At 40.0% G+C, this 12,500-nt stretch overlaps 2 protein-coding genes across 2 annotated transcripts in view; one reads left to right on the top strand and one right to left on the bottom strand.

Annotated features, from left to right (window-relative positions):
• LOC113820665 (mucin-2-like) overlaps window positions 1-7,685 on the top strand; it is a gene marked incomplete at its 5' end in the record, with an annotated part of 8,952 nt that extends 1,267 nt beyond the window's left edge. Inside the window, 5 exon segments of the mRNA XM_027373006.2 lie at window positions 1-1,318; window positions 1,481-1,725; window positions 2,218-6,524; window positions 6,708-6,770; window positions 7,070-7,685. The exon segment at window positions 1-1,318 is cut by the window's left edge and continues 872 nt beyond it. Of these exon segments, the coding sequence (XP_027228807.2) occupies window positions 1-1,318; window positions 1,481-1,725; window positions 2,218-6,524; window positions 6,708-6,770; window positions 7,070-7,100 (5,964 nt within the window).
• Sec20 (vesicle transport protein Sec20) overlaps window positions 7,590-12,500 on the bottom strand; it is a 19,831-nt gene continuing 14,920 nt past the window's right edge. The window contains exons 3-5 of the mRNA XM_070136080.1: window positions 10,887-11,012; window positions 10,574-10,763; window positions 7,590-7,905 (exon numbers count right to left, since the gene is read on the bottom strand). Of these exons, the coding sequence (XP_069992181.1) occupies window positions 7,715-7,905; window positions 10,574-10,763; window positions 10,887-11,012 (507 nt within the window). The 3' untranslated portion in view covers window positions 7,590-7,714. The remainder of the gene's footprint in view (window positions 7,906-10,573; window positions 10,764-10,886; window positions 11,013-12,500) is intronic.

Raw genomic sequence — 12,500 nt, 5'->3', positions numbered from 1 at the left:
GTTACTCCAAAGAAACCTAGCCTTCATACTGCCAGCCCCAAGAAATTGGAAAAGACTCCCATTAAGAAAACTCCCACAAAACTTGCCACTCCTAAATCTGGAGCCAATAAACTGTCTTCCCCAAAGGCCATATCTGCAAAGACAACAAGTCCGAAGATTCAGGCAACACCCAAGAGTAGTATCTTGAAAACTTCTCCAAAGAAATCAGTGACCTTAAAGACATCGCCAGGGAAACTAGGGGCCCCCAAAACTACTCCCAAAAAGTTGGGTACTCCAAAAGCCACACCCAAAATTACACCCAAGAAATTGGATACCCCTAAAGTTACCCCCAAGAAGGTGGATACCCCTAAAGTAACCCCCAAGAAGGTGGATACCCCTAAAGTAACCCCCAAGAAGGTGGATACCCCTAAAGTAACCCCCAAGAAGGTGGATACCCCTAAAGTAACCCCCAAGAAGGTGGATACCCCTAAAGTAACCCCCAAGAAGGTGGATACCCCGAAAGTTACCCCCAAGAAGGTGGATACCCCGAAAGTTACCCCCAAGAAGGTGGATACCCCGAAAGTTACCCCCAAGAAGGTGGATACCCCGAAAGTTACCCCCAAGAAGGTGGATACCCCGAAAGTTACCCCCAAGAAGGTGGATACCCCAAAAGTTACCCCCAAGAAGGTGGATACCCCAAAAGTTGCCCCCAAGACGGTGGATACCCCAAAAGTTACCCCCAAGACGGTGGATACCCCTAAAGTTACCCCCAAGAAGGTGGATACCCCTAAAGTTACCCCCAAGATGGTGGATACCCCAAAAGTTACCCCCACGACGGTGGATACCCCAAAAGTTACCCCCACGACGGTGGATACCCCGAAAGTTACCCCCAAGACGGTGGATACCCCGAAAGTTACCCCCAAGACGGTGGATACCCCGAAAGTTACCCCCAAGAAGGTGGATACCCCTAAAGTTACCCTCAAGAAGGTGGATACCCCTAAAGTTACCCCCAAGAAGGTGGATACCCTGAAAGTTACTCCCAAGAAGGTGGATACCCCGAAAGTTAAGCCCAAGAAGATGGATACACCTAAAACCACCCCCAAGAAGGTGGATACTCTGAAAGCTACACTCAAGAAGGTGGGGACACCCAAAACTACACCTAAGAAAGTAACCCTGTTGGGGAGACCAAAACTTGTACCCAAGAAAGCTGGTGTTAAAGCAACTGCAAAAACTACTCCGAAGTCAACAGCCTCAAGAGGACAGAAAAGGAAGGCTAGCTTGACACCTCAGGCATCAAAATCCAAGAAGACAAAAGTAGCTGTAGCCACACCTAAGCAAGGTATGATTATATATAATGTATGTATATATAATATATAATCCCTTCCTCCCTATCCCATGCCTCTCCTCCTTTCTTTCATTTTTCTCTCCCTCCTCCTCTTCCACTCCCTCTCCTCCCTCCTGTCCTCCACCAATCTGTTTGACATTGTTTTTTCTCTTACAGAAAGCACATCTAAGAAAACACCAAAGAAAGTTCAAGCAAGAGTTCTGGCTAAGACTCCTAGAAAGACTCCTGGAAAGACCCCTAAGAAGTCCTGGGCAGATGTGTTGAAGCGAGGCCTAATGGCGCGGAAGATGCCATCATCCAAGGCCGAACGTGCCAGGGAAGTGATTCAGAAGGCAAGAGTCCTTAGGGATTCTCGTAAGGCTGGAGGAGTGAAAAGTGCTTCAAATACCAAATTTTCCTTGGTAAGATTGTGGATACATAAGAGTTTTGTTATTATGTTGTGACTTATTTTGGTGTTTGTTTTATAAATAGTGTCTTATAATTGAACATGAATAGGAGCAATAACCTTTTTGGAAGTTAATGGCATTATACACTGGGAATTTGCACATTAGGAGTACACTTACTACAGGTGTTCAATAGGATGATCTCATTTAGGTGTACACATTCTACTGGATACTATAGGATGACTTCAGTGGTCATTTTTATTTTCATGATCCCTTTTATAGTAATGCCTTAATGAATTCAATTTACAATTGGTAATAAGGGCCTAAGTTTGGCAAAGCTAGGGTGCAGTAGTGTGTGCAGCTCCATGCCTTGACCATTGTCTAGCTCATTGCTGACCTGGCTGCGGAGGAGTTGTCTTATGATTTGATTAGACATTATAGGTTAAGGTTATTGCTGTTGTTACAGCTTGTGAATTGAGAAGGGTATTAGATGGTAATCTTTTATTTCAGGAGGTGCCACAAAGCTTTGATTTTAGAACGTCTACCACTGGACATGTCAATTCACCAGCTCCAATCTTCATTTACAAGAAAACAGCAAAAACACCTCGTGTATTTCGAAAAGGACAAAAAAGTCCCTTCAAGTCCAGAATCACAGGGCCAGCAGGAACTGATGAACACTTGGAAGGATTGGCAGGGCTCATGGATACCCCAGGCAAAGTGGTTGATTCAGAAGATAGGATGGCACATAGTATCAAAACTAGTGAATCTAGCCCAAGAATTTCCTTGAACCAAAATTCTACAACAGAAGGCTCACCTCGCCCAAGAGGGAGACCTTCAAAACAAGCAGCAAGTCCAACAAAGACGCCAGAGAGCTTGCCTCGTCCTAGAGGCAGGCCTCCAAAACAGACTGCAAGTCCAACAAGGACACCAGAGGGCTCACCTCGTCCTAGAGGTAGGCCTCCAAAACAGGCTGCAAGTCCAGCAAAGACACCAGAGGGCTCACCTCGCCCTAGAGGTAGGCCTCCAAAACAGGCTGCAAGTCCAACAAGGACACCAGAGGGCTCACCTCGCCCTAGAGGTAGGCCTCCAAAACAGGCTGCAAGTCCAACAAGGACACCAGAGGGCTCACCTCGCCCTAGAGGTAGGCCTCCAAAACAGGCTGCAAGTCCAACAAGGACACCAGAGGGCTCACCTCGCCCTAGAGGTAGGCCTCCAAAACAGGCTGCAAGTCCAGCAAAGACACCAGAGGGCTCACCTCGCCCTAGAGGTAGGCCTCCAAAACAGGCTGCAAGTCCAACAAGGACACCAGAGGACTCACCTCGCCCCAGAGGTAGGCCTCCAAAACAGGCTGCAAGTCCAACAAGGACACCAGAGTGTACACCTCGCCCAAGAGGTAGGCCTCCAAAACAGACTGCAAGTCCAGCAAAGACACCAGAGGGCACACCTCGCCCAAGAGGTAGGCCTCCAAAAGAAGACAGCACTCTAAGTCCAGTGAAAATGCCTCAGAACAGATCCGATTCTACAGAGCAAATAGATGCTTCAAGCCCAATTAAAAATACATTAGACACAAAATCTCCACAACAAGTTAGTATTGCAAATCCTGCAAAAACTCCAGAAGAACCAACACCAAAATATAGAGGAAGGCTGCCTAAATATTCAATGACACCAAATCTAAATACACCTCCAGGACCTTCAGCATCAGATTTTGAGGATTCTTTAGGTGCATCACCTGCCCTTTTCTCTCCATGTACTCCAAACATTGTCAGTAATAGTCACACTAAAGGTAAAATGAGTATGTCCTATGCCAACACTCCATCATCATATGGTAATACCACAAACTTTGATTTCTCCTCTATTAAGACACCAGATGTAACAGAGGATAAATTCATTTCACCTCTTGTAACACCTGCGGTGGCCAGCAACACTCCTGAGCGTTTATTGCGAAGCGTACGTGGAAAGTCTGCTTTGGCCTCACCTGAAGATGTACCCATAGAAACTGATGCCACTACTTTTGACTTCGAGTGTGCTGACACTCCAAATGTTTCACAGGATATATTTGTCTCACCAGTGAGTGTAAAATCAAAAACATCACCTGAATTAAGAGGACTGAAATCCTTATACAAGAAAAATAATACTGCAGACTATAATAATGTTGAGGGCATAAAGAAGCTAATGTCAACACCAAAGCCTGAAAATGTGACAAATGCATCTTATACAGCTGTTTCTGGTTTGAGAAACTTAATGAAAACACCTAAAATGCCAGTTCCAGAGAAAGAAGCTGATGACACCCATTTAGCTGGAATACGGAAAATCCTGCGGACACCAAAGCCTGTTCCTGAAAGCCCTCAAGCTGATTATTCAAAAATTGCTGGTATCCGTAAACTGATGAAGACACCAGCACCTAGTGTTGCAGAGAGAGAAGCTGATGATTCCCACATAGCAGGGATCAGGAAAGTCTTGCGAACACCAAAACCTAATCCAGAAAGTCCCAAAGCCGATTATACAGGTGTCACTGGATTGCGCAAGCTCATGAAGACCCCTAAAGCAAATGCTGCAGAAGAGCCAGTTGATGACTCCAAACTCTTTGGCATTGGAAAAATGTTACGGACACCAAAAACCACAGAATGTCCTGAAGCTGATTACACAAATATTCATGGAGTGCGCAAGTTAATGAAAACACCTAAAGAGCCTGTTCCAGAGCGTGAACCTGATTACACCCATATTGCAGGGATTAGGAAAGTACTGAAAACACCAAAGCCAACACCACCCTCTCCAAAAGCAGATTATAATAATATTGCTGGGGTTAAAAATCTACTGAAGACTCCAAGAGAGGAAACTCTGAATGAGGCAGATTATACCAATGTTACAGGATTGAAGAGGTTATTAAGAACTCCTCGTAATGCCAAAGAAACTGCAGAAGCTGATTACACTAATGTTCAAGGATTAAGAGAGATAATGAAATCTCCAAGACAGAAACCAGAGAATGTGGAAGTGGAAGCAGATTACACAGAGCCAAAAGGATTAAGGAATCTGATGGCTACCCCTGCTCAGAAGCGCCTGGAACCTTTGGCAGATTATACCAATGTAAAAGGAATGAAACGATTGCTATCAACCCCTCAAACTCATAATGCACCAGAAGCTGATTACACTAGTGTGCATGGAGTAAAGAATCTTATGCGAACACCCAAATCTCAAGATTATTCTTTGGAGGTTGACTTACAAGGGTTAGGGCAGTTAATGAAAACACCTCTTACTGACCAAACTAATGTAGTTGTTAGTCAAGTAACTGAACTAGTACGCCAGACTACTACACCAGCTTCAGGTAGAAAGTCCCGAAGGGCTCCAAAAGTCATCAGTCCAACAACAAGCTCACCTTCAGAAAATATACCACCTGTAGAGCCACTTAAATCTAACACACAGGTAGTACAAGAGAAAGAACTTGATGAAGGCCTCACTCCACGTAGATCTCGAAGAACAATCAAGACTGAGTCTGAAAGCAGTACGCCAGTGAGACGTGGGCGATCCCGTCAAGTTAATATTAAGAATGAAGTGGCACAGGACGATTCTCCAGTTGCATCGACTCGAAGCCGCAGGGGCAAACGGGGAACTGCACCTGAAGAGGTAGCTGAAGTGCCACAGAAGAAATCAAAAAGGCGGCAGAATCAAGTGGATGAATCGTTGGATTCAAATGACGGCTCTGAGGAAAAAATAATTGAATTGCCAGATCCATGCATTATTGAAAAAGAATCTGAAGACATTGTTGAAGAAAAGAAATCTTTACCAAAGAGAGCTGGTCGAAGCCGCAAGGATGCAGCATTACAGAATGAAGTAACAACTAATGAAGAAACAGAAGTGGTAAAGGTTTTGACACCAGTGAAAAGAAAACAAAAGCAGTCTGAAGATATGGAAGGGAACCTCCCAAGTGCAGTGGAAGCAGCCATTGATGAGCCTGTAAAACCATCTACACCAGCAAAGAGAGGACAAAGAAGGGCCCAACCAAAGAAAGAAGAAACTGATGATTTGGTTCCATCTTTAGATATACCTGCTGTAAAACGCACAAGAGGAAAGTCGACCAAAGAAGTTGCCAAAGTAGAAGAATCCCCTAAAGTTTCAACACCTGTGCGAAGAGGACAAAGAAGAGGTCAAGTTGAAATTGAAAAAGAAACCGAACCCCAAGAATTGCCTGAAACACCAAAAGTAGAAGTACAAATCGGTGTGGATGAAGATCTGGAAAAGCCAGTGAAAAGTCGTGGTAAGAAGGTACGTGTGGCTGAGTCAGTAGAAATAAATACTGAAGAAGTGAAACCCACCAAAAGAAGAGGGCGCTCACAAAAGGTTGTAGAAGAATTGGACACAGAGGGGGAAAAAGTGGCTGACACCAAGCAGAAGGGGGGAAGAAGAACTGTGAGTAAACAAGAAACATCAGAAACTAATGAAGAATTAGTGAAGACTGTCAGTAGCAGACGTGGGCGTGGAAGGAAAAAGGCTGAAGAAGCAGAAAATGATAGCAACCAGGAAATAGAACAGCCAACCCCAGTCAAAAGACGTGGTAGAGCTGCAAAGGCTATTGAAGAACCTGAGCCTACTGCAGAAGCTTCTTCAACAACAACAACAACAACCAGAAGAGGTCGTGGTAAGGCTGCAAACAGCAAAGACGAGGAAGAAAGTGAGTCCTCTCAGGACCAAGAAAAAACTACAAGCCGTGGTCGAGGCCGCAAACAAACCATAAAAGATACTGAAGAAACCATTGTTGATGAACCTGAAGCAAAGACACGAAAAACAAGGGGCAAAAAAAAGGAGCCTGCAGATGAGGAGGAGTAAGTCTAGTTCTGTTTTTCTTCTCAAAATTACTATTTTCAGAACTGTATTGAATCCAGCACAGAAGCCTTAGAAGCCTTAGCAATATTTAAATTTTACATTGTTTACAATTATATAAAGATACAAAGTATGATTAAAGGTATTCTCTTTACTAATCCCCCCTGCTCTTTGTCTTTTTACAGGGAAGTTGCACAAACCTCTACAAGATCAAGACGAAAAGTTGATACAGAGGAGAAAGTGACAAAGTAAGTAAAATGTGTGAAGATATTCAGATCTGTTTCCAGTTAAGGAAAGAGGAAGTATATGATTATATTTTTGTGCACTCTTTCTTTATAGATCTGTGATGTTTTCATCATTGTTATTATTATTTATATGGATCTGCAGTGTTATCATCATTATTAGTGCTAGGATAAATGTAGGAATGTTTGTACATTCAGTGACAATTTCATCATATTTATAAATAAATAGTTCCTAATATGTTACCATTCTATAACTTTGTGAATTGTTTTTTTCTTTTTCTAATTTTGAATACATATTTTTCCAGGGTGACTAGACAGACGCGGTCACGGAAATAAATTAGCAGTACAACTGTATACCTGAGTACCTGCCTGCATTTACTGCAATAGAAGTAACTTGTTTTATTCTATCAGAAGGTTATCTTACTTTTACTGTCATGATTTCAACAAATGTAAAATGATATAAACAGATTTTTTAACACTTTTTTAAAGACTAGAATTGTAGATATGTTAGGTGTTTTAGTTTCTTAATGTAATTGTAGAGAGATTTTGTCAAACTGACATAAATAATTTTATAGGAAGGTCCCTGAATGGTTCATTTTGCCATTGGGATTTATATTTTCTGGTAACCAGATACCATAAGGAGACATTGGGGGTATTTAAAATTAGATTTGTTTTCCTTCAAGATTTGTCCTTTATACATTTTCAACACTTTTTTGTCAATGATAGTATTGACAGTACATTATTGCATAGCTTACAATATCTACTCAGTCTCTTACATATTTTAATTTCCTTTTTATGTGCAAGATTTGAAGGTTTAGAAATAAGTTTCTTTCCTTTTTTATTCTTTATAAGCTAACACAGGAAGTTCACAAATGGAATTAGTTAAAGCATGTAGATAGCAGTCATTAAATTGTGAATGTGTGCTTTGTTTTATTACCTTAGAATGATAATCAAAATATGAACCTGTTCCTGATAACAACAAGACATGATGCTAAAAAGAAAACTAAGCCTAGAAAAATAAGCAATTTGTCAGTGTTCTCACGGCGACCATACTTATTAAGGATTTTGCGAGCCTGGCCAATAACAGAACCCATCGTCTTCAGTTCTTCCTGAGTTGTGCCAATTGTTTGGGACCCTTCAACTGGAAAAATAATCTTACATTATTTACATATTTATGGCATCTATTTGAAAAATATGTGGTTTCCTCTGTGGTAAATTAGAAGAAGAAATGGAGTATATGACTAGTATTTTGAAGCAAATGGTGTTTGGTCAAGTACACATTTTAAAATCTGTTACATATGTTAATAGTTAACAAATGAATGTGGTAGATATCAAAGGTCATATAGCACTGGTAAATTATTATGTCAAAAAGGGGTGAAAATGAGTTAATGATTAGGATAAAATGTTTGATGTCAAAGGTTATAGAGCACTGTTGCTCCCCTCTACCCTTTTAATTAACATACTATGCTAATGAAGTAAGACAGGTATTAGTAAAAAAAAAAAAAAGAGAGGGTTAAGGGTGAAGGTAATAGGATGAAATGGAGATTGTGTCTCAGGAGGGAAGAGGAACATCATATAAGATAGACTAGTAAAGGAGCCATTATGAAACAATCAATGGGTAACAAAGGTAGAGATGGGTGTTGGAGAAGTAGAGGAAGAATCTGAGGATTAAGACTGGGAACAGGGAAGTGATTAAGTATCTTGAAGAAAAGGAGGGGAATGATCCAAAGGACACTTGCACCAGATTCACATGAGCATCTAGGTGGGAGCAATATGTATAATGGGGAACAAAGGGAATAGTGCACAAAGAAGATGGGAGGAATAGGGGTAGGTGGAACCAGAAGAGGAGAAGAATGGATATCAGTAGAGGGAATGGGAATAGAGAGAGTGGAGGGTGAATGAGGGAGCAGAGCTTTCTCTTGGGTCATGTTTAGAAAGGTTTAAATGTCTTCAAGAGTTTCTGGAGGGGAGTTGGGTAAGGAAGTTTGAGAAACAGCTACTGAAGAGAATAAGAAGGGATAGATGTCTGAGGAGAGAGGATGTATTAGGAGATAAGGTGAAATGTTTAGATTGCCTGGTGTGACAGATAAAAGTGAGGAGGAGGGATAGGAATAGGTTATTTGGTAGTAATTGGAGTAGGTTTAGACTGGAAAATGAATTTAACCCGGGGAGAGGGAGATGCTGAGACATCTTGAGAAGATAGCAGCTCTGGATTAAGTAGAGAGAAAAACCTTATCAGTGTGTTTTCTGCCTGGCCTCACATAGAGTGAGGCCTAGTTTGAATCTAAGGACTGCTACCTCAGATTTGACCTTGTAGGCAGGGCAACTATAGAATACATTATGGAGGCCTCCCTAAAATGCATATGAATGTGATTGAGCAGGAAATCTGAACAGTCATGACCACATTTAGGCACAAAGAGGGCACCAGGCTGTGGAGAAACATTGTTTGACTGGGTGGCCAAAACACCAATATTTCTGACATTGACAGGAAATGGGTTGATGTGGTCCTCAAGGTAGGACAATCCACCAATATAAACTTCATTCGGGAGGCCATATCTATAGATGCTAATCTTTGTAATATTGGTGTAGGACCTATGCTGGCCTTTGGGAGGAATAGTGTAACACTACCACTGTATCATTGTCCATAAGGTAAGTGAGCAGGTCATTTTCACAGTCTGACCAGTCCATGTAAATAGGACAATCAATCAGGGAGACAAACTGTTCTGGTATTAAGAGAGAAGCAAGGTCAGTCAGGGTTGATAGTGCACAAGCTTTGAGGATTCTGATGTGACTGAAAGGAAACTATGCCTACTTGTTTTTGGAGGCATTGTTGGAAGAGAAGGGAATTCTCTGGGGCTGTATGGGGAATCACAAAGTATTGATCCCACTTGAATGGGCAAAAAAAAAAAAATGTAGAGGTGGAAGCAGCAGAAGGAAGATAGGGTGGTATGGAGTGTAGTAGTAGTACTGAGGACGAGGACAATAAGAATGAAGGGGAGAGGAGTAGATAATGAAGATTTCATTAGAATACTGAAATGAGATTGAGTAATGACCTGGGTGGATGATTCAGAATTGACAGAAGTTGAAAACATTGAGGAATTATCATTATCAGTGGTTGGAGCTGTGGTCACGAAACTGGAGAAATGCCCCCAATAAAGGGGGGGGGGGGAATCAACATTATATATGGTGAGCCTGAAATAGTGGGGAAAAGAAATGGTATACCCCTCAGGATCCCGAGAAAAAGGTAAGGGCTAACCAAGGGAATACTCTGCCTATGGCTCCTGGAGGCTGTTTAGGAATGACTAAGCCAGCCTTTCATCCTTTCAGTACAGCTCTCACACCCTAGGAAGTGGACTGGAGAGGAGAAGGAAAGGAAAGAAGAGAACATGCAACATTAGTCTCCAACTCCTATTCCCCTTCCCCTCCCATAACGACAATTGGGGGATGGGGCATATTATACTGAATCACAAGAAACTGATAAGCCTTCCTTATATTTACCCAAGATGTTCTGAAAAGCTAACAATCAACTACCTGAATTCTGAAAAAATGAATACATTATGAGGATTTTTATTATAAGAAAATTTTGTGGATTTTAAAAGAGAAGTAATGTAAAAGACTAAGTTGTTGAAAGAGACTATCGGAAATAAATAAATGGGAATTATAGTCTTTAACATTCTAAATGATAGAAAAACTTTTTTTGATATAGCTAATAAATATCTACAAAACTATTCTATTAGTGGTCAGTCTGCATTCGCCAACTTAAGGAATGGGATGAATGAAGATAAAAATAAGAACTGCAATTTACATACCTAATCTGTCTACAGTTTTGCTGCTTTTCTCTGTATTATCTCTTATTAACCGAGTTACAGTGAGAAGATCATCTGTTAGTTGTGAAGACTTTTTTATCATTATTTCACGGCTCATTCTGTCCCTCTGGCGGAGAACTCCTTCGCCCTCATCAGGAACTTCAGCTTTGGAAAACAATTCATCTTTGCTCCTCTGGGAAGAGAAAGAGAAGCATATCTATCTTAACAAACAAAACTCTAATTACTTTTGAGAATGTATTATTGTCAAAAGACCTTTACGTCAAGATGTTATATATAAAAATTAATATAGTAAAACCTGATTGATAGAAAGTTTTGCTGCAAGAACAGCATTTCGAAAGGCTCGATGGTTGTCATGGAGCATTTTTTCACTTTTATTAGCTTCCTCTGCTAATGCATTGCGATCACTCTCACTATCTTGTTCCTGAAAAAGAAAAAAGAAAGAAAGAAAAAAAAAAGGGTGAATTCATTATTTGTATATTGCACTTTTGTAGGCCTGCAAGTCACCCATGAAATAAGGAAAGGGGAAAAAAAAAAAAACATATAACAGTGCCATTCTACAAGTATATCAAATGGGTGAGGTAGGGGTTAGCAAAATATAAGGTGAGGGCTATAAGATTAGATAACAGCCAGAGGATAGAGAGACTACATTTATCACATTACACATTTACCACACTTGCAATTAATAATACACACACACTAATAGGGACACTTAACATTATTTACATTATACTACCACACAATACACACAATAATAATACACACACAACACACACACATTACTAACACACGCAATACACACAATAATACACTACACATTACACACAATACTATCAGTCACAACACACACACCAATACATTACAAATACAACACACAACACAACAACAATACCACTACACCATTATTAATAATATCACTATTATTTAATATTACTTAGTTTATTTTTACAATATTAATATTTTATATTAGAATACCTTTCCATTATATATTTTTGTATTACTTATCAATCATTAATAATATTATTTACATTTTTTAAAATACAAAATAATAATAATAATACACACATTACACACACATACATCAAGACATGTATACATACAATATTAAATATTATTATTATTATTATTATTGGACATATTATATAATATTAAGCAAGCACATATATGTCTATTTACATATATATATCACTAAGACATATACATATAAGAGAGAGAGAGAGAGAGAAAATGAGTGAAAGAGAGAGAGAAAAAATGAGTGAGAGAGAGAGAGAGAGAATGAGTGAGAGAGAGAGAGAGAGAGAGAGAATGAGTGAGAGAGAGAAAGAGAGAGAGAGAGAGAGAGAGAGAGAGAGAGAATGAGCAAGTGAGTGAGAGAGAAAATGAGCTAGTGAGTGAGAGAGAAAATGAGTGAGAGAGAAAATGAGTGAAAGAGAAAGTGAGTGAGAGAAAATGAGTGAGAGAGAGAGAGAGAGAGAGAGAAAAGGAATGAGAGAGAGAGAGAGAGAGAAAATGAGTGTGTGAGAGAGAGAGAGAGAGAGAGAGAAATGAGTGAGGGAGAGAGAGAGAGAGAGATGGAGAGAGAGAGAGAGAGAAAATGAGAGAAAATGAGAGAGAGTATAAGGGTGTCTGGGTTTAAGAGAGATAATGGGTGATATATATATATATATAGAGAGAGAGAGAGAGAGTAAGTAGAGAGAGAGAGAGAGAGAGAGAGAGAGATATATGAGATATATATGAGAGTATATATATATGTTATGTCTATTATGTATATATAATATATATATGTCTATTTATATATATATATATATATATATATATATATGTTTATATATATATATAACTATATATATATATTAAACTATATATATATATATATGATATATATATAGAGAATGAGAGAGAGAGAGAATGA

Source organism: Penaeus vannamei, chromosome 21, assembly GCF_042767895.1.
Source record: "Penaeus vannamei isolate JL-2024 chromosome 21, ASM4276789v1, whole genome shotgun sequence".
In the NCBI taxonomy this organism is placed as follows: Eukaryota; Metazoa; Arthropoda; class Malacostraca; order Decapoda; family Penaeidae; genus Penaeus; species Penaeus vannamei.
The sequence above is the reverse complement of the archived record's forward strand: the minus strand, read 5'-3'. Positions and strand labels throughout refer to the sequence as shown.